The 21,207-nt window shown below is 35.4% G+C and overlaps 1 protein-coding gene across 15 annotated transcripts in view; it reads left to right on the top strand.

The window, feature by feature from the left end:
• Positions 1 to 21,207, top strand: part of BMPR1B (bone morphogenetic protein receptor type 1B) — a 356,154-nt gene that overhangs the window by 299,467 nt on the left and 35,480 nt on the right. For all 15 annotated transcript variants that reach the window (XM_011356271.2, XM_011356268.2, XM_011356262.2 and 12 more), the window contains 3 exons: positions 6,050 to 6,209; positions 16,110 to 16,212; positions 16,736 to 16,838. In XM_011356271.2, the coding sequence (XP_011354573.1) occupies positions 6,067 to 6,209; positions 16,110 to 16,212; positions 16,736 to 16,838 (349 nt within the window). In that variant the 5' untranslated portion in view covers positions 6,050 to 6,066. The remainder of the gene's footprint in view (positions 1 to 6,049; positions 6,210 to 16,109; positions 16,213 to 16,735; positions 16,839 to 21,207) is intronic.

Below are 21,207 nucleotides of genomic sequence, written 5' to 3'. Positions count from 1 at the left end.
AAGTAGAAACCATTCACTATTTAGCTTTCCTTGGTGGAAAATTTTCTTTTAAAGATTTCACTTATTGATTTAAAAAATTCAGTATACTAAATTATACTTAATGTTTCTTTAATAGTCATCTTCCAATTGCTTTCAATGATTAGCCTTCTTTCATATAAAATTTAACACAAAATCAAGTCACATATCTAAAAATTTTACATTTTTGAATGAGCTGACTAAATCTAACTTGATTATATTTTAAATTCTTCCTTTCTCTTGTTTCAAATACTAAAAATATAATAAAATGTGAAAAACACATTGTGATAATTAGACATTAGACATTAATTAGACATCTGATATGTGGGTTATATCTTCATTATTGCCGCTCTACTCTTCATCTGGATGTTCATATTTATCATAGATACATATCTTTGTCTTTCCTTCTAGCTCTTATTTCAGTATCATTATTATCTGGCTAAATTCATGTTTTTATAAAATGATTATTTTTTGTATATGCATGTAATTGCCTTTCTTCATGCTTTAGCTAATGTATTCTGTCTTGTTTTTGTGGGGCTGAATTTTGTACAAATTTAGTATGACTTTATATTAAAGTGATCCTTTTATAAATCCCTTTTCATCATTATAACAGTAGATAAAACAGTCCAGTTTCTCACTGGCCCTTTTTCTCAAATGTAGACTAGCCCTCAATAAGATCTTATAGTCTTTCTTTTTAATGGTATTCTTAGCTTTTAAGGTGAGTCTATCAGATTGTTTTATTCTGCCGCTTCTGCTTCTCTTCCTCTTTGTCTGTTAATGTCCAAATTATCACTTAATTACTTTACTTTTATCTGGTGATTGAAAATGTTGTGAATTGTGTGATAATGATTTTCATTTCACAAAGAATTAAATACATATAGGTTAATTGACTCCTAAGTATGGTTGCACACTTTTACATAAGATATTCCCTTGATTTGCTTATTTCGGCAAAAGCAAGTGAAGAACTTTCCACAGTGTCTCAAATTTGCATTTAATCATCCACTTATTTAATAATGTCAATTAAAAGCAATCTTTTTTTTTTTTTATCTCACTACTTTTACTTTTTTAGGCCACATTGTCTTAAGGCAACCTTACGTGCTTATTCAGGATGTCATCTAACTCAGTTTATAGAAATCGTGTCTCTGTTGTGAGCTAGCCATGCTTTTCTTAGCTTTTTGTTTTTGTGAATATGTTTCTGGTAAAATAATATATATTTCAACTACATGTTAAAGTATTAAGTAATTTTTAAAAGATTATGCAACAATATTTCATGTGCACAATCTTTATAAAAAGAATGGCTTGCTCTTGATTTCTCCAGTGTTTGAGAGCCAGGATTTGACTATGTAGATTGCTTGGAGCTACCAGATTCAGGTATCTTTTCTTAATAATAACTGAGGTAGTGAACTTAGAATGTCCTACAAAATACCAGGAAATAGATTGTTGATAACTTGCAATATAGAACGAGGTGTGTAGGTTTACCACACTTTTAAGCACATGTACATACCACACAAACTGTTGTAACCAAAAATGGATTTGGTGTTAATACCACACCCTGTTTATTGGTCTAGTGGTGAATCCCATAATGAAGACTGGCTAGGGAAGTTCCTTTTTCTTGGCTATATATTTTTTTTATTTCCTAGTTCTTTGTTCACTGATATTCTTTATTCCACACCAGAATATGAGACTAATTACTTCTCTGTTTAAACTAAGAAGGAATTTGCAAATGTTTTTAAATAGCTCCAACTATTATCTGTTACTACTCTGTAGGTCCATGCTGACGTAGAAACAGGAATTATGGCACTTGTGAATGTAAACTGAACACTTATGGCACTTGTGAATGTAAACTGAACATTTCGCGATTCAAAATTCAAAACTCATAATCCCTGAGAGATAATTATATTTTCCTACTGGAAGTAGAATCTTTATATATTTTATCAATATCCATATAGGTGTGACTCCTTCTACCCATTTATCTCTTACACACACACATGCACACACAAGCTACAGTGGGATCATCATATGAAATATATTATTTTAAAGCTTGCTATTTTTTCTTTTAACATAGTTTAAAGAGGCTTTTAAAAAAAGCATCCTCCCAACTCATCTCTCCAGTTGCAACTACATCTACACCACTTTACGTTCTTTCTTTTGGAATTTTCTTTCATATTTCTAAAGAAATAATTGTACTGCTACCTCTTGATTATTCAATGGTAGCCATCACTTTTGACTTCCCACTGTTGAAGGTAAGGATTTAGCTTTCTTTTATGACTTTCACCCTCACTGTATACACACATATTTCTGTCCTCCATCTTATATATATATTAGCAGTTAAAATGTTATTTGTTTTCTTGGTTTCCTATGTTCCCACCACAAATTTGTTTCTGAATTCTCAGTTTAAATTGAAAATATATGAGGTATTCTCATAATTTCCACTTCTTGGAGATATCGCTTCTGGAATCTTTCAGTTAGGTCTGGTTATCCCTTAGGCCCAGTGCATAGTTCTCATCTTATTGATCCCCTTTTACCATTATCTTGAGAGTAAGTTCACTTTTCTCTTGGGTTGGGTCTCCTAGTAGCAGGAATATATTCTGTTCTCTTATTTATACCTTCATTTGAGCGGAGCATCTCTTTGAATAACTTTCTGAGAAATGTACATGGAGGTAAACTTTTGAGACCTTAAAAAACCTAAAATGCTTTTTTCCTGCCCTCATGTTCAATTTATAATTCTCCCAGGTATTAATTTCTCTCTCACTCTTGCTCTAAACTTAAACTCTCCTTTGCTGCCTTATAAAATTTTACATAGCATACCTTGGTGTGAGTGTATTCATATCCTCTATAGGTCCTTTCAAACTAAGAAGATCAGGATTTTCAGTTATGGGAATCTTGCATGATTTATTTATTTGATGATTTCATCCCCTCTATTTTCTCAAGTCTCTCTTTCTAGAACTATTATTATTCAGTTGTTAAATTTTCTGGATTGATGTTTTAATTTACGTAAGTTTTTCTTCTCTGTTTTCTACATTTTGGGAGATTTCCTAATCTTTATCTTTCACCTCACCTACTGAGATTTTCACTTATGCAATCATATATTTAGATTTTCTTGTTATTCCCTTCTTATAGCAACATGTTCCTATTTCATTGATGTAATATATTTTTTACAAAGCTGAGAGTATTGGTAATAGTTTGTAAGTTTTTATTTGCTTTCAAGGGGCTTTTGTCTGTGTATTTGTTTTGTTCTCAGCTTTCGATGTTTAAGGCTTTCTTCATTTATCTAATGACCCTGAATTAGTCGCTTATGTGTAAGAGAAAGAAGCACTATGAAAGCTGATTGAGAATTCTGGGTAGATCTTCTCACCAGTGGGCCTCACTGTAGGATAATGTCACAAGACTGTTTCACTGAGAAATTCCCAGTTTCCCTGCCTTTAGATATTCTGCTTGTTCATGACCTGGTCAGATTCCTGAATAAGGAAAGCATAAGCCAGACTATATTGAGTTCTGGAAACCATGTAGGTGGGGAGGATGGAAGGAGTCAACACCCAGTGTAAATGTTCACTGTGTGTTTGCAGTAAATGTTCACTGAGTGTTTGTGGTACTCTTACCTGCCTCTATGCTTGGTTTCCCGTAGTCCCTCACCTTGATGGTAAAACGAGAAAGTAGGGATGGCATCTCAATGCTGTGTATATCAGATTTACCCTTCTAGTCTTCTGCAGAGGTGGAGAATGAAGGTTTACTCACCCGTAGGGACTGAGAAAGTTTAGCTGAAGCTCTTGTGACTTCTAAGATAGATTTAAGCCTCCTGTTTTCAATACTCCCTTCACTCTCACTTCTAAAAGTAACTTGTGGTACTACTCTGGGGCCTTTTGGGGGTTGAGTGGTAAAATTATTTTGCTTTTTGGCTTCTCCCCACCTTTGGCTTAGGATCAGCATTCTTGGTTTTGTTAAGTCAGTTTCTGCACGTCCTTCTGCTTTCTAGGTTTTTACTGCTAGTGTCTTTTCTCAATCTATTTTCTATTATAGGTTCATCTTTTAGCCTCTTTTCCTATTATTGTATGATATTTTACAATTAAAATACCTTGGAAATCTACTCTGTTCAACAAAAATTATATTTTAATGTTCTTTCTTATAAATAAATGTATTTCCACCTCAACATTTTAATGGCCACATAGGAATCTCAGTTTAGAGATCTAATTTATCTCCTATTGTTTTAAATGTGGATTGTTATAAGCAATATTGCAAAGAACCTTCTTATAGCTGAATTTTATGTAATTCTGTAATTTATATAAATTTTAAATGTGAGAAAATCATGACTCCTTTAAAATGTTTCTTACAAAGTGACACCTAATTTCCAACAGTATGAGATATTTGCTTTATAATGTAGACCATTCTGTATAAATATTTTATTAATAACTTTTCCTACCAAATGATAAATTCTGTGTACCTTTAGTTCATCCTACTTACAGGCTGTGTCTGGAACAGGGTAGACAGCTAATACGTATTTGCTAAGTAAACATATGCATAATAAATGAGTTTTATTATTTTATTTAAAACTTCAAAGAGATAGGGTCTGGTATGGAGGGAAGCAGGATATAATAAGTTTTAAATATCTTATTTTCACCACTTTGTGTTACTTTGCGGTAATTCAGGTTATAAAGTTAGTAATATTGAGAATGAGAATTCATCTAATTAGCTTACCATACAGAAAATCAGGAAAAATCGCAGCTCTTTTTCTAAACTTTTCATTGTCAGATGTAACCAAAGGCTAGAGGCATCTATTTGCTGTTTTAAAAAGTAACACGTGCACATTGTATACATCTATACTGTACATTGCACTTTGATCTAGAATTTCGTTTTTTAGCCTAACAATCTTTTAAATAATATTTTTGTTGAAATTTTGATTTAATTATAGGCAAGCTGGATGTGTTTTGAGAGATTTTAAATCAAACAGTGCTCTGGGTGACAATTTGTGCAGTGACATAACCTGTATGAGAGATTTCATTCCAATGCCTGGAAACATAATAGGTATCAATTCATGCATGCCCCCTTCTCAAGTATAGGTACTATCCAAAAGTAGTGGTAAAGAAGGAAAATATGAAAACTCAGTGATATATCAACCTATTTTAATGAAACATTGTCTTATTATTTAAAATGTAAAAAAATTATTCTTTTAATAATATTAGCTAACATTTATCAAATATTACTATTCTAAGGTTTTGACATGAGGTAGGTGCTTATATTATCTCCATTTTAAGGGTAAGGAAATGAGACCTAATGAGATTATTTCTAAAGTTATCTGAGGTCGACCAACTGGTAAATAATGAAGCTATAGAGATCATATTCTATAGTGTGTTTCATCAAAGATGCAGAACTGTCACTAATATAGGTAGGCACTTTCACATGCAAAAGCTGATGGAGAAGATGTATCTTTTGAAATACGTCTTAGTTATAACTAAGTTTTCATCTTCCTATGTAATTTTTCAGATTAAAGATTTCTCATAATTTCTTTAAAAATATATACATCTCAAGTAAAGAGACTCCTAAAGTAAAGAGACTGCTGTCAAGAGAGTTTTAGGACACAAACAATCTGGGTTTAAATGCTGGCTTCATGATTTATTAGCTGTGTAAAATCACTTAAACTTCGAGTCTTAATTTTCTCATCTGAAAATGAGAATAATATTTACCCACATATTCCTATACGGTGTAGAGATAACCTATATAATAATGTCTTATTGACCTCCATGCACTCAATCAAATACAAGTATTATAATGTATAAATACTATCCTGAAAGGATTATGAGAACTTCTGTATTCTATGTGAGACATATAGTTATATTTGTTATCTATAATTATGTAATCTACTTGTTATAGAAAGCATAATTTTTAGTTTCAGAAACAAACAGAATATCTGTTTTCTGTTTAAATCTTTAATTATCATGAATACTTAATATTTTATTTGATGTCACATTATTCTTTGGACAAAAGACTTTGGCTGGGCTCTCCCACATATACTTACACTCTTACTCTTTCTTCTTTTCAGCAAAATTCCTTGATAACATGCTTTTGCGAAGTTCAGGAAAATTAAATGTGGGCACCAAGAAAGAGGATGGCGAGAGTACAGCCCCCACACCTCGCCCAAAGATCTTGCGTTGTAAATGCCACCATCATTGTCCAGAAGATTCGGTCAACAATATTTGCAGGTTGGTCATATAATTATTTAAACCTAGTTTTAACAGGAAGTCATACTTTTTGGACTAAAGCATTGCAGGCTATTGCTTCCAAGAGCACATTTTGGGGAACAGTGCCTAACCCCACTCCCTCTCAGAGCTGTGCCTGTATTGTGTTGCATTTTGCCCTGAATGGTTCTCTGAGATTCTTCTTCCTCCCTACAAACACCACACATTCACTAACATAGAGTACTGATCCCAGGTCCTGGAGCAAAAACCAGTTATTTTCTTTCAAAAGACCTTGTCTCCAAAATAAATTCAGCAGCAGAGAGTATCAGGGGTTTTTTTCAAACCATTTATCATACTGATGCTATTCGTATTTTGGAAAGGACACCTAAGATGCTAGGAATATTTATAAACTGACTCTGGGAAGCAGTGTAGTGAGAGAGCTTATGTGAGTCCAGACGATGGGAAAGACATTGTCAAAGACCTAAAGAATAAGCTCCTTAGTAGATTATCATGTTGTATAGATACTGTCTAATATTTGAAACTGGACTATTTGCCTCTTTCTTCTTTATGCATCTTCATGCAGCAACATCCATTTTGCTGGTCACTATATTGACTTTTACTTCTCAGGACAAGGACAACAGAGGCATAGACTAATGAGGCCAGGGCGTGCCCAGGGAGAAGTGGCTGATTTGACCAAACAAGTGCATGTCTCAGAAGTTAAAATATTAGAGAAGCAGAATCAGCTTCAAGAAGGGTAATGGACCCAAACAGGGAGATGGGCTGCCAGGTTTGAAGTCCAGGCAGAGTATCTGGGTAGCCATTTGGGGCCTCATTATCCAGGAAGGAGCATGAAGATGAGTTGAATGCTTTTTTTTTCTTTCTAAAAACTTTTTTGTTTTTAAGCTTCCTTTGAAGTACAATCTGAGTTTACCAGTCTATCATGAAATATATAGCCTAAGAAATATATACTAATGGAATGACACAGGAAAGTTAGGTGTATTAATAAATTTAGATCTCATTTAATCAGTAAAACAGCTCAGCATGGTAAGAAATGCTTATTTCTTACCTTTAGACATAAGAGATTCAGGACCCAGAAAGGTCTTGGAACTTGGCTTTTATATGATAGAACGAGGTTGGGGTCACTGAGTCCTGAAGGTAAAATGATTCTAAAGATCGGACAGTATTTTCTGGGAAACACTTTGTAGTAAATAGAGAAAGTATCAGGAATTTTACAAAGTTTCCTGAAGAAAGTTAGCAGGAGGAAGCGTATTAGAGGGGTAGTTTACTATTTTGTCTGAGTCTGCAGTAATTAAGAATAAATCTCTGTGTGTCATTTGAGCCACAGTTCTGGCGATCATATGTTCAGGCTTTCCAGAATTATCCAGTTTCAAATATTTTGTCCTGTTTTCCTTACAGGCCATTGAAGTATCCTAAGCTGATTTGGAAGAAAGTGTTTTGGCAGGGTTAACTGTAATGTAAATTCTCTGTAGTGGGAAGGAAAAGCTTGGCAAGTTCAAAGAAGACTGGTTTTCCTAGGGTACAGGGTATAGGAGGAGCTGTGGAAAGAGTTAAGCCTAGAGATCAAGGAAAGATTACTTATGGCCTATATTATGAATGTTGGTCTTATATCTAGGAGCACTGGGGAGCCATCAAAGGGGGTGTTTAAGCAGGAATAGCAGTAGAGATTAATGTGATCAAATTAGAACACTATTGAAAAATTTTCTTTGTTGCAAAATATTGAATATATTAGAGACAGCTAGGAAAGAGAAATTGAAAAGTCAATTCATATAAGAGAAAATGATTTTGGACTAGGGCAGTGCTAGTGCAGAAGAGAATTGGATTGCATTAGAGAAATTAGAGAAATAAATACTTAGAAGGAAAGTTTTGTGTTGATGAATTGGGTATGAGAGGAAACCAAGAGAGTCTTCACAAGATTCTGGATGTACATTTAGATGTATAGTGTAGTTTTTTAATAAAATAAAAGTTTTTTAATAAAGGAGGACAGAAGATCAAGTTCCAATTTGGACATGCTGACTTTAAGACTTTGGATACATTCAAGTGGCGATATCAAAGAATAGTCAATAGGATATACATTTGGGGCTCAGATAAGAGGTTGCGGGGAGAGTACAGAGTGAGAAGAACATTAGTTAGTTTTTATTGTGAAACAGACAATCTCAAAATCACAGTGACTTAGAATTAAAGGCATTTATATTTTATTCCTGGGTCTACAAGTGGGCTGTAGCTGTGTTGGTCTCTGCTGGATTGGGTGGGTTTGGCTTCAAGCTGTCTCTTGAGTTTAGGCCTGCTCTATGTGTCTTCATTCTTCTTGGACCAGCAGCTACCCAGAGCATACTCTTTCACACATTTGAGTGTGAAGGAGCAACCTCTTAAAGCTTCTGTGTCATGTCCTCTAACATTCTGTTTACCAAATCAAGAGTCATAGTCAAGCTCAAAGCCAAGGAGAAACTGTGGCTTGGGTGGGGCATGACAAATTGAATAATAATAAAACAATCTAATCTACCAGAGTAGGACTAAGCTTTGAGACATTTCATGCTTAGGTAAGGGAGGCTCTCCCCAGGAGACTCAGAATTAGCAGTAAAGCAGTGTCATTGAAGCCAAGTTTGTAGAAAGAGGAAGTAAGGTTGACTGTTTGGGATGCCATTAGAGGTTAAATAGGATAAGAACTGAAATATAGTAATCATATGTATTGACCTTAATAACTGTAGTTTAGAAATATTTAATGTGGAAGTAGAGACGGAAGCCAGATTGGAATGGGTTGTGAATTATATGGTTTCCAATTTTTGATTTATGAAGCAAAGAAAAAGAAAACAAAAATACAACCAAAACAAAAATAGTAATAAAAATGGAACCCCTCAAAGAAACAAGTGTACAATGCCAGTCAACATGAATCAGTTAACTTATTGACTCGAATAGAAAGACTAATATTTATTGAGCTTTTTATAAAAACTGGCATGTTTACTTTCACCTATCTTTAATCATCACAGCATTCCTATAAAGAATGTAACATTATCTATATTTTAGGTGAGAAATCTGAGGCTCTGAGGGGTTTGGTAATTTTCACTAGGTCACTGTTCATGCCGATATGATGAAAAAAATCATGGCCAAAATTCCAAAGTTCTGAATCCTTAACCATCAGGCAACCCCTGACACTGGTTCTCAAGGGGTTATTCACTTGGATAAAATGCACATCCATTTTGTTAAAATGCAAATATTCACTTGGATAAAATGCACATCCATTTTGTTAATGTGGTATTGACTCCAGCTGAGTCTCCTGTGCACTGAGATCCATCATGGATGACTCACAGGGGCTGCTTCTGTTCCTGTGCCATAAGACCTAGAATAAATCCAGGCGTTTCTGCCTCCCTTTCTGTGAGCCCCATGCTTGTTGACCTCTAAATCAGTACTTCTCAAGGTATCTCAGTTGTAAGATAAGCTCCCCCACAATAAGTTGTACACTGACACTTTTCTAAAGTACAATGAAAATGAATTATAAGCTAATTAGAAAAACAAATTTTCAAATACTTACAAATTACTGTTCCATTTTTTCTATTTTCCATTATTTAGGTTCAACAGAGCTAAATTTACTGCTATACAAATTTTGATTTCTGTATGAACCTCCTCACAGACCAGTAACAGGCAGCTTGCTGACCTTCAAGTGAACACACTTTGCTTAATACTGCACTCAGTCTTGCCCTCTGAGGTAAACAGTTCTGAAGACAAAGGTGTACTTGCTAGAGGTTTAGATAAGGGCCGGTCTAAGCTGTCTTGCCTGAGGCCTTGTACTAAGTAGATTTTAGCCAAGCTGGGGGTCCTAGGTAAACCTCATGCTCATTACCACTCCCACTTTCCTGGAGACAAATCAAGAGTGCATCATGCTTACAAGACATTCTGAAATCCAACATAATATATCAGAGACCATGTGCAAACTTTAGAGGGTTTTTAAACTCTTCCTGAGTACCATCAATCACCTTACCAGCCAACAACAAGGCCAAAGTCATACTTGGCCTCGTTTCCTATCTGGTGCAGAAATAGCGGCGTGCATATTAGAGGATGTAGGGCAAATATGTCATGCTGAATGCAGTGTTAGAGCCTTTTTTAGTATTTGTAATTCAAAGTAAGGGGTGATGCCATTGTCCTATCTCTCCCAAGATAATATCTATCTTCTAAATATCTTTCGGGGCAGTACTTTGCACTGTTAATTTTTCCCATTCCAGTTCCAGATTCGGTTCCTGCAGGCTATCACTACATGCCCGGAACGTGGTCAAGTCTCCTTGAATCCCTCTTTTTACATGACTTTCACCATGCCAATGTTCTGCCTTATTTTCCTGTCCTATCAAGTGTAATCTCAGCCTTGTTTGTTTATTTTTTACTCTGTATTACCCGATCCCACTTTATCTATCTTTCCTTGTCTTACTTGACTTGGTCTGTGGTAGTCATTTTTGTCTCATCACCTCTCTCAGGCTCTTCCCCTCCCTCACACAAGTCTATCCATTTCTAAATAATTATTTTTTACTCTTTCCAGAGATAATTGTAAGTACTTTCTAATTTATCTTGTTTGGTTTTTGACCAGGAATTCTCCTGCCTAGGCAATATTTAGGGTTTATAAGTATAATAAATCACATTGGATATTGGCCTGAAGGATGTGCAGTTGACACTAGGCTGCCTATATGAGGAATTAAATAAGTCTCCGACTGCACTTTTAAGAGTCACAGAAGGTAGAGAGAAACACTTAGGGTCTGTGAGTCTTTTTACAAAATTCATATTGATATAGGGCTTTTAAACCTCTTGCTGAATACTGGGGGTGTGAGTTTTCAGACAGGTGCTCCAGACTCGAGGTCTCAGGGTACACATCGTTCTTACTTGTTTGTACATCTTCCACTGCATCTAGTTTATTCCACTGTTGCCCAGGCCATCTGAATATTGAACATTTTTTTCAGTAGAAGATGTCAAGTTCAAACCATTGCACTTACAAGAATGGTGAGTCCTGCATTAGTACTTGAAATTTAGTTGGAAGAGGCTGTGATTTCAAATTTGCTTCTGAAGGCTTTTACAAGTAATAACTCCTTTTGTGCCTCTCGTTAGTCATAAATGAGAATGTGAAATGGGCTCATTTGTCGTTAGACTTAATAGAAAGTGAGTAGTGTAGGGCTCTTTAAAGTTATACATAGAGAACCATTAGATATAATTGAGAAGAGAAGAAAAATATTAAGATTTATCAGGCAGTGCTGTACAGAACAGGTAGAGTACACAGAGAGGATGGGAGAGTTCTACTAGAAGATTCTTGGAGCAGTCTAGGTGAGAGGTAGTGAGAGTACCTGCACAGGGTGGTGGGAGTGAGAATATACAAATGCTTGACGAATATAAAAATTGAGACAAATTCAAAAATAGTCATACCTCATCTAAAAAAATGAACAAAATGCTAAATCACTTAGCATGGCTGCCAGAAGAGGATGTATGATAGCTACATATTCTTGAGGATAAAGTAATAAAAAAGCATTTTTCACATTGTAACTTTATCATTAAGGTCGTAACTTCACCTTTCCTCAGGACTATGACCTCTCAGAGGAAAAGCCAGAGAAGGGGAATGGTAGTAGCCATATAGATTTTACCCTCTTTCCCTCCACTACTATAAGAATCCACCCAGTTAAGATGATAAGGAAACAAACAAAAATAAAACAATATAAACCTTAGGATTCTATCACTTTGGTAATTACTGGTGCCCAACATTCTTTTTTGCCTTTTTTTCCCAGTAAGTGTAAAACACTTGACCAGCTTATGATTACTGTTCCTGTCCCTTGAAGTTGAGTGACTTTCTCTCGCCCTGCATCAGTGGTGTTCGTTCCTGGACTAGTAGCTCCACCAAAGCAAAGCCTGCATCTCCCTCCCTCTTGCATTCTCAGCATCTATGACTGAGTCATAGTGTGTTCAATACGTGTTTGTAAAATGAACTACTGTTAACAAAGTTCTAAGTAGCTTTTAGCAGGTTTAGTTAACTAACATCCACATGATTTAAATAGCAAATCTAAAAGTTGTACTTATCTTTGAATTTACCCATGACGGAAAACATTGAAAACTTTATTCCCTCGAATGTGAAATAGTTATTTTAGAAGACAGAATGATTTCAAGGACTTATTTATAAATGACCTAAAATCAAGCAGCCTTTCCAAATCTATTCTGACTGAAAAATTAAAGAAGTTTGAAAAATGTTTAAGACTTCTGGTATCTCTCACATACTGAAAAAATATTGGAACACATATTGATCAGTCAAGAGAGCTATTAATCCTTATGAGCACATGCACTTGAGAGGATATCCAGTTCTATAATTAATTTTTGTTAAGAGCAAAATTTTAAACTATTATAATTAAATAATAATTTTTAAGTGATTTAATAATTTTTAATTTTAATAATGCTTTAAAATTTCCTGTCACCTTGATTGAGCAGGGGAGATAACCTCTTTTGAACTCATACTTAAAAAATATATATTTTATAATGAAATTAATCTTTACAAAGATTTAAAATTGTTAGAAGAAAAGTTCTACAGTAATCCCTTCTCAACTGTGGTGGTGATGTTTCTGAACAACCCTGGGGTTTGCAATAGAGAAACAGGAAGGAATAGTGGAAGAATAGAGTTAAAGGGACTAAGATTTCAATAAACCTTGTAAACACTGCACTTGCTAAAATAAAATAAAAAGTAGAGCACCTTAAATAAGGATGTTGTCAGTGCAATTTTCGACATTCTGAAATTGGTTTCCAACCATCCTATAAGAACTAATGAACAAACTGGGGGCCAAAATGTTGTTTATAAATGCATTTGACCACAAATAAGAGTCACATCTTGCAGGCTCTCCATGCACAACCACCTAAAAAGAGTATCACTTGGTTCCTCAAAGCTTTAAGCCAGGTGTACCTCTTTCTTGTTAGGAAATGTTCACTTGGGCATGCCAAAAATCCCTTGAGGCAATTAATTCCCCGATAATCTTTCTAGATGTTCCAGGTAATCATTTGCTTTTGGAATATTGGATAGATTCAAGGAGCCTTGAACCAGTAGCACCATCCAAGTGGTGTAACAAAAGTTTCATTATCACTACTTTGACCACATGTGACTCTCAAATTCTCAAATGCTTTGCTTTTTCATGAGTTAAGATTATGTTAAGAAGCTTTTCAGTATTGATGACTGATCATCTTGATATGCAACTGTTGTTCTATTTTGTCAATTACTTTTCCTTCCTATAACACAAGGGCAGAATTTTGAAATGTTACATTTGTCTTTTTTTTTTTTTTTTAATTCATAATCATTACTGGAATTGAATGATTGATCTTACATTTTTGTATACATATCACTACTTTTAATTTTGTATAAAATGACTTCTACTTTTGTTTCCTTTATTATTCTTCATCTCTTCTTGTTATCACTTTCAACACTCTGGAAATAATAGGGTAATAATATATATAAAACATATCAAAACTAAGCTTTAACATGGCAATCAGGCAGCAGAATGTACAGATAAGCCAATGGTAAGAGTTAAATGCCTTTTGTGGCATTCAGCAGCCATCTCATAATGGCGGGTGGAGTTGTTCAGTTCTGACTGGAGCACAATTTCGTTTACATTTGGGCCTACTGTAAAGTTGAAAGTTCCCAGCTAATTCTTAAGCTTCTATAATTGTACTGTAGTTTCCAGTAAACAAACCCTGATTAGCAAGCAATTTCAGTGAGCTTATAAATCGTTTTTGCTTCGTTGCAGACAATATGCACTTGAAATGATTATCTTACCCTCTTGCATGTACTCCAACCAAATATTTGCTTTTTATCTGAATTTACGACTAACGGGACACCAGCTCTTTTCTTCAGGGTCTCCCTCTCTCCCTATCCCCTCTTTATAATTTTATCTCCATCCTCTTTGCAGACAAGGGAGTGTATTTTTAAAGCTTAAATTTACTCTCACTGATGTTTCTATATTTCCTAGGATATTGTAATAGTAACTTGCCAACAGCTTTACCAGCTTTTTCTATTCTCATTCTTGATTTTTATAATTTGCCTAAAAATACATTACCATATACTCAGAGTTTGAGCAAGGGGAACTAATGATTAAGGAGAAATTAATTTTTTTAATTTAACATATTATATCGACTTTTCCAGCATTTATGAATTCTTAATGTCAAATAGTTAAGATGACTATTTCTGATAATTCCTGAATTTTATTTTTGATGAGAAATATGTTACACATATAATAGTCTCACTGTGTAAGAAAGGAATTTTTAAAAATCACATGGATATTTTTTGCTCATATTGTTTAAAATAAATTTCTAAGGGACAGCTCTTCTATTTATTGCCTTCAGTGTTTATGTGCCTTAGATCTTCATAGCAATCTCAGTATATTGGCTAAAAAGTTCCCAAAGAATTCAGAGCATGGGCTGTTCAGAGGTGGTCTTTCTTCCACAACAATATTCATGCATTTGACGTTAGTCTAACAGAGATTTATCATTGGCCTTTCCCAGCCTTTCATTAGTATGTTTGAACTTTACTGTGCTACTTCTTATAAACTGAGGTATTTTGGATCACTTGAAGCTTATAAACCAAGTAAACAATTCTAAGGGTGTTGATGATAACTGAAGGGCTAATGTATGGCAGAATGCTGTTGCCACTATGACAGAACAGACCAGCCCACAAATCATAGCCAATACTACTCAGAACTGTCTTCCCTGACTTTTCAGGTCGGCTTTGTGATATTTGTCTTGGCTGCTGAGCATGCATAAATGAGAAAAAGATGGCGATATATTTTAGTAATTTATTTCTTAGTACATGCAGTCGGAGTTTATGACTTATATTGGGAGTCTGCTGGCATTCATCACTCAAACTTGTGAAGACAGTAATGTCTGTTTATAAATAGTTCTATAAAAAGTAGTTCTTGTTTTTCATTTTTAGTCCCAGGAGGGGACAGTAGAAAATGTGTGGGAAAGAAGCAAGAAGAGGTCCTTGATTCAAGGCCTGATTCTGTAACTGTTTCTTTTTCGACCTTGTATAAGTTTATTTAGACTCTCATAACTTCAATTTCTCCATATGTAAAAGAGAAATAATATTATTTCTAATTGTTGTTGAGAGGGTTAAATGTGAGAGAGAAAGTTCTTTTTAAATCTAAAATCACATACAGAAATTTAAAATATTGTTTTTTTTTACCTTCTATGATTTTGTTAAAACCTCTTCCTTCTGTTGTCTATCTTTACACCACCCCCAACTTAAGTCCAAACTACTTAAAACAAAGCTTGATGTTTTCATATGACAGGCTGGCCCAGAAGCAGAGGTCAGAATTTTAGTTACCTCACTTGCTATGTGCTGATCCCAATGCCTACCCCTCTTCAGTTTGTGTGCCTTAGTAAGAAATCAGTTTATATCACTACCTCAGAGCAAGTAGAACCAGCATAAATGTTCCCCTGTATGGGTTCAAACCTCTACTATGCCTCTCAATAGCCGCATGGTCTTCAGGTTCTCTGAGCCTCAGTTTCCTCATATAGAAGGTTAGACTAGTATGACCTTCCTCACGGAGTTGTTTTTCTGGATTTGTGAAAGTGAGCCTTGGAAAGGACTAAAATAAGAGCTTAGTAATTGGAGTGGATGGTTATTAATGGTATACGTTATGTGGAAATTCTGTATCCTTCTTTCTCACAAGTTTCTGGACAGAGAAGCTATTACCAAATGTTTTATGATAATTAAGTCAATTTTAAAAAAAGGAATTTTTGAAATCCCCCTAATAGACTGTAACCTATAGTGATCCTTGATCTTCTTATGTGTAATGCAACAAATAATAAATATCTTTATTTCCTTTTCTCATAGCCTGCCCCCCCCTCCCCGCTTCTCATATTCTCACTCTCAGTCACTCACTCTGACTTTACCTGTTTGGTCTTTAGCACAGATGGATATTGTTTCACAATGATAGAAGAAGATGATTCTGGGATGCCTGTGGTAACTTCTGGATGTCTAGGACTAGAAGGCTCAGATTTTCAGTGTCGGGTAAGGAAGATAACTCGATTCTACTCTGTAACCTTTCATTAGCTGGATTTCAAGCAGTTAAGTTTCAAGCAAGATAAAACAAAAACTTTTTTTTTTTTGACTAGCCTGTTTTTAGTAATTTGGAAAATAATTTGAACATTCTCATTGGGCCAATTCTCCCTTCATTTTAAAATTGAATATTATTTTTATCTTTGCTGTTAACTTCTGGCTTAGTGACCCATTAGATCTTATTGCTCAAATTCCAATTTAGTTAACTGCATTAAGTCAAGCCTTCTTCCTCAGTTTATGCTGGGCACACTGGTTATTACAGATGCAATAGCAATTTTGTTGCAATGCAGACATTGCAGTAGGATAATACATGGTAATTTGAAAGAAATTACCTGATAGAAAACAATATTTTCAACATATTTGTGTAAGAATTTTAAGTGAATTCTCTAAATTGTGTTAATTTTTTTAAGTTTCAGATTATGTGATTTACAAAGTTTAGGGGACACCCCTAATAGCTCTTTGGGTTCAATTTTAGGATACTCCCATTCCTCATCAAAGAAGATCAATTGAATGCTGCACAGAACGGAATGAATGTAATAAAGATCTGCACCCCACCCTGCCTCCACTGAAAAACAGAGGTAAGGAGAAGAAGGCTTCCGAGCTGGAAAAGCTTTAGGCATAAAGAAAATAAAATCTTGAATTCTTTTCTCTTTTCTGAATGAATCTACTTGCACCATTTTCCATTGCTGGGGCATAGGACAAGGCACGATGACATAATGAAACTGTCATTCAAAGACACGTACAAGTAGTTCTTGGGAAAATACTCTTACATGGCTTCACTCCAAATAATCTTATTTTTTAACTTCTCCCTACTTCCCCTCAAAAAACTACAGTTTCTAGAGCTTGTAGTATGTTTCAGGGGGGTAAAAGAGGAAGACAGTGTTTTATGTTTACCCCTAAATATTATTTGGAAGTTGAACTTCATTCAAAAACTGCTCTTTGTCTAAATTTGTTTTAAAAATAAGGACCTCATAAAGGAATAAATCAGATTGTTTGTTGGGTGTCCTCTCTTATATCAATGCTTGAGTAACTACTTTTTAGTCAAATCATATATCATATATTGATAAAATGGAGAACATACCTAAAAAAATTTAATTTCAAGACTTATACATTTAAGTATTGCTTGTTTAAAAAGACAAATTAGCACCCACAAAGACTTCTTGTTATAAACAGCTGTCACATTTTCTTTCCTCTGCTTACTCTTGCCACAAAATAAATGATTTGTAATTGTCATAGAGTCCTAACTCCTACATAAGTTATTTAAAATGATTCTTCATGGTTGATTTTATTTCGAGTAGAGAAAATCTTTCCGACAAAATATGATATTTCATGGTTTTCGTGATAACATTTTATAATGCTCATTCCTACTATAGCTTTGAAAGCTTTATAAGATTGATTTATAATCACATCAAAAAATCAGTCAATTTTTAAAAATTTTGCCTGTGAACATGCTATGTGTTAGGAATACAGAAATGGATGAAGGAAATTCTTGCTCTCAAGGTGTGCACAGTAAGATGTGAAAGAGAAACATGTAAATAATTATTTTCCATCAAGAATATCTCAGCACAGTGAGGATAATTAACTTTTTCATAGTTGCACTGCCTGTGAGTAGCAGTGACTCTAAACAGAGACTATAGTAAGTGTACAGGTTAGGTTTGTAATATTTGAGAAATATTCGCAAAATAACAAGCATATGAAACAGCACAGCTGGTTGGAAAAAATCTCCTAATTAAGTTGTTTGAAGCCTCATTATTCAAAGTGGGCCAATGGACCAGCAGCATCATTATTACTTGGAGCTCATTAGAAATGCAGAATCTCAGGCTCCATCCCAGACTACTAAACCTGCATTTCTAACAAGATTCTCTAAGTTACCTATGTGCACAATAAAGTTTGTGCAACACTTACGGTAGAAAAAAACAGGGCCCATATGTGAGCATAGCCAGAACCACTGTGTTTCACCATGTGAACTCGACAACACCTGTTCAAAGAGAAGTCCACTGATGTCAAAATGTTATAAAGTTCTAAATGTTTAGTTTCAATTTTTGTAGTTATTGTGGACCAGTTTCAAAAAGTAGGCAGTCTATTGATGTTTTGAATAGCCCTGGTGAAGGGCCTCATATGATGAAAGTGTGGGAGGGAGGACTGAGAGTGTCTGGAAACAAAGGTAGAAGTGCCAGGTTTTAGAACTTCTGCCCTCAAAGAGAAAAGGTTTTTCACAAGCAAGTGGAAGTGATTTGTCCTAGAAATAATAATAGGGTTTAGGAAAAAATTTACTCTTTTTTTTCAGATGCTGAAAGGGCTGCAGTGCAAGGATTGTCCTATAGATGGAGCCAGATTCTAGTTAGGACTAGGCGGGCGAGGGAGTATTCTCTGAAGTTGAGAATGCAGGGACTTTTAAAAATAGTGGAATAAGAACTAAGTGAAAAGGCTTTGAGAGGAAGGGCAGCGGCAATGAGAGGTCAAGTACTCGGTTTAGCGCATTAGGAAGGAGGATGCAGGTGGATTACACTGAGGATTACACAGGTGAGATGCCTGAGTGGAGTTTAGCGGTATTATGGTTTACTGCTTTAAACTCTGAGGATCCCAGGGAGCACCTAGACGAGGTCACTCAGTTGTTGTCTGAGAACACTGTCATCTTATACCATAGAGCTGTAGGGCTGGGGGTGGTGGCGGGGGTTGGGGGATGGTGTGTGTGTGTGTGTTGTTTTATGCCTCCACCATATACAGTATTTAGGGGGAGCTGTGGCGGGGAATGTACTATATATCTTTACTGGTTGTCAGTAATGCCTTGGTCGGAAGCATTAGAGTTGCAGCCGTATTGGATATCTGTCTATGTAAGATATGTTAACCTAAAAATAAAAGGCCAAAGTGAAAGGCAACAAGTCTTTATTTGAGATACAAAAGAATAGCTATTCAGGAAGCAGTGATTCAGCAGAAACCCAATTTGTGTTTCTGTTAGTAGGTGAAGGCAAGGGATATTTATTAGAAAGGAAAGGGGAACGATTTCCTGAATAGAAGGAAGAAACTTTTACAGATGGAGTTAAGCTACCATAATGATGCTAATTCTAAATGTCTTTAATTTTCATAATGTCAGCTTTCATGCTGTCTTTGAAAACAGTTGTTTGGTATACAGTGCTGCTTTTATGTCTAGTCCAAAGGTTATTTTGTATAGTTTTGTTATTCCAAAGGTTTGAGGAGTGAGACTTACAAGGCAGGTCCTCTGGGATAGCAGCTCCAACTCCATTTTGAAGGATTCTGTTTATATTATTTTTCACAATTCCTATTGGAGATATGCGCATATTTGTTTTGGTATAAAACCCCAAATAAAGAACAGAGATGATGTTAAAGAGGCATGGAACTACCTTCTTTTGCTATTTTTAATTTTAGCTTTTTTTTTTTTTATACTCGAGACTAGCCCTAACTTTTGTGGGACTGGGGCAGTAGTATAAAAAGAGGTCCACATACTGTTTACGTACATGTTTAAAACTCATAAACCAATATAAAAGACTGGTAAATATAGTACATTCTGTTAAATACATAATATAGTACATTCTGTTAAATACATTTTCAAAACGATGGGGAACACCAACTTGGCATTTAGAATGCTTGAACTGAGACTTATTCTCTCCTGTGAGTGATTAGAAAAGCCCCATTCTTGGCACCATGAAGAGTCTCTCATATATCCATATGGACACCTGTTTTGTGTCAGTCTCAGACTGACTAGTGATACTGTGGCTAGAAATGCCCGAAGCACTCACCTGGGCCTCTGCTACTTGTGGCAAGCTCACACATGGCAGATTTAAAACATAAGAATAGGAATTAGGTACAGTTAGGGAGAAGTTGAGTTACTCAAGTGGTCAGTTACCTATGTTACCTGGGCTTTCTATAAGGGCACTTCATGTATAGAGGGGCCTTGTTTCTTATCTAGTTGTTTTACTAGTAGCTGCATCATATAGCCGACAATATGGTCATTCGAGATGACTGTCTTTGAATGGATTCCTTAGCAATCAAAAGCTTAATATCAGGCATTTACATTATAATAAAAAATTTTAATATCAGGCACTTAAACCAGAACACCTCCCCTCTCTGGTTTATACTCCAGTCACATTTCTTGCCCTAGCCACCCTTGGCCACCCCTCAGGTCTTGGGGTACCCACACCAGCTCTTTGGTCCACCCTCAGGAGGACAGGAGTGCAGAAAAGGGCCTCACAGGTCCTGGACACAACACAGGGCTCCTTAGGCAAGGAATTCCAGACTTCTGGGCGATAGCCAGTGGTTTAAATGGAGAATGGGATGGGACAGGGTCTGGGTAGACACCTCCCCCCGGGTCCTGCAGATCCATTGCTCAGTGAGAAGAAGCACCACTGGAAGGAGACAGAGCAGGACCTTTTAAAGCCCAGAGCACAGGCCACTTTTCTGGTCTAAGGACAATAGAAATCGTTATATTAATTGTGATATTTTCTAATGTGAATGGAGTGTTTATTTACTATGGCTCTGTTCTAAGTCCTTTATATATACAGTTAATCCTCATTAACTGTATAGAAGAGGCACTGTAAAGAAGAGGCACTTTTACTATTATCCCCATTTAACAGACTTGAAAGCTGAGGAATCCTGAGATTAAGTCCTGTGCAAAGATTACGTAGCTAGAGTAAGTAGCGGAGATAGGAAATGGACCAATGATGTCCTCTCACTAAGTCTTCTATAGAAATTTCTGAATGACATTCTCAAAAAATACTTTCACCCATATGAGTCAGAAAACTATGAGTAAATAGTGCTTAGCCATTTCACATAACAATTGATAAACAACATGATTTTTATAATCTGTTTATTATATTTGCCTTGCACAGACTATTCTCAGATACATAATAGTTACTATTTTTAGAATATGGTGTTGGAAGGTTGCTTGCCCTGCTATTTGCACGCGTGTGTACTCTCCCTCCTTTTCTC

This window comes from Pteropus vampyrus, unplaced genomic scaffold (genome assembly GCF_000151845.1).
Source record: "Pteropus vampyrus isolate Shadow unplaced genomic scaffold, Pvam_2.0 Scaffold25, whole genome shotgun sequence".
Classification (NCBI taxonomy): Eukaryota; Metazoa; Chordata; class Mammalia; order Chiroptera; family Pteropodidae; genus Pteropus; species Pteropus vampyrus.
This window is presented reverse-complemented; position numbering and strand designations above follow the sequence as displayed.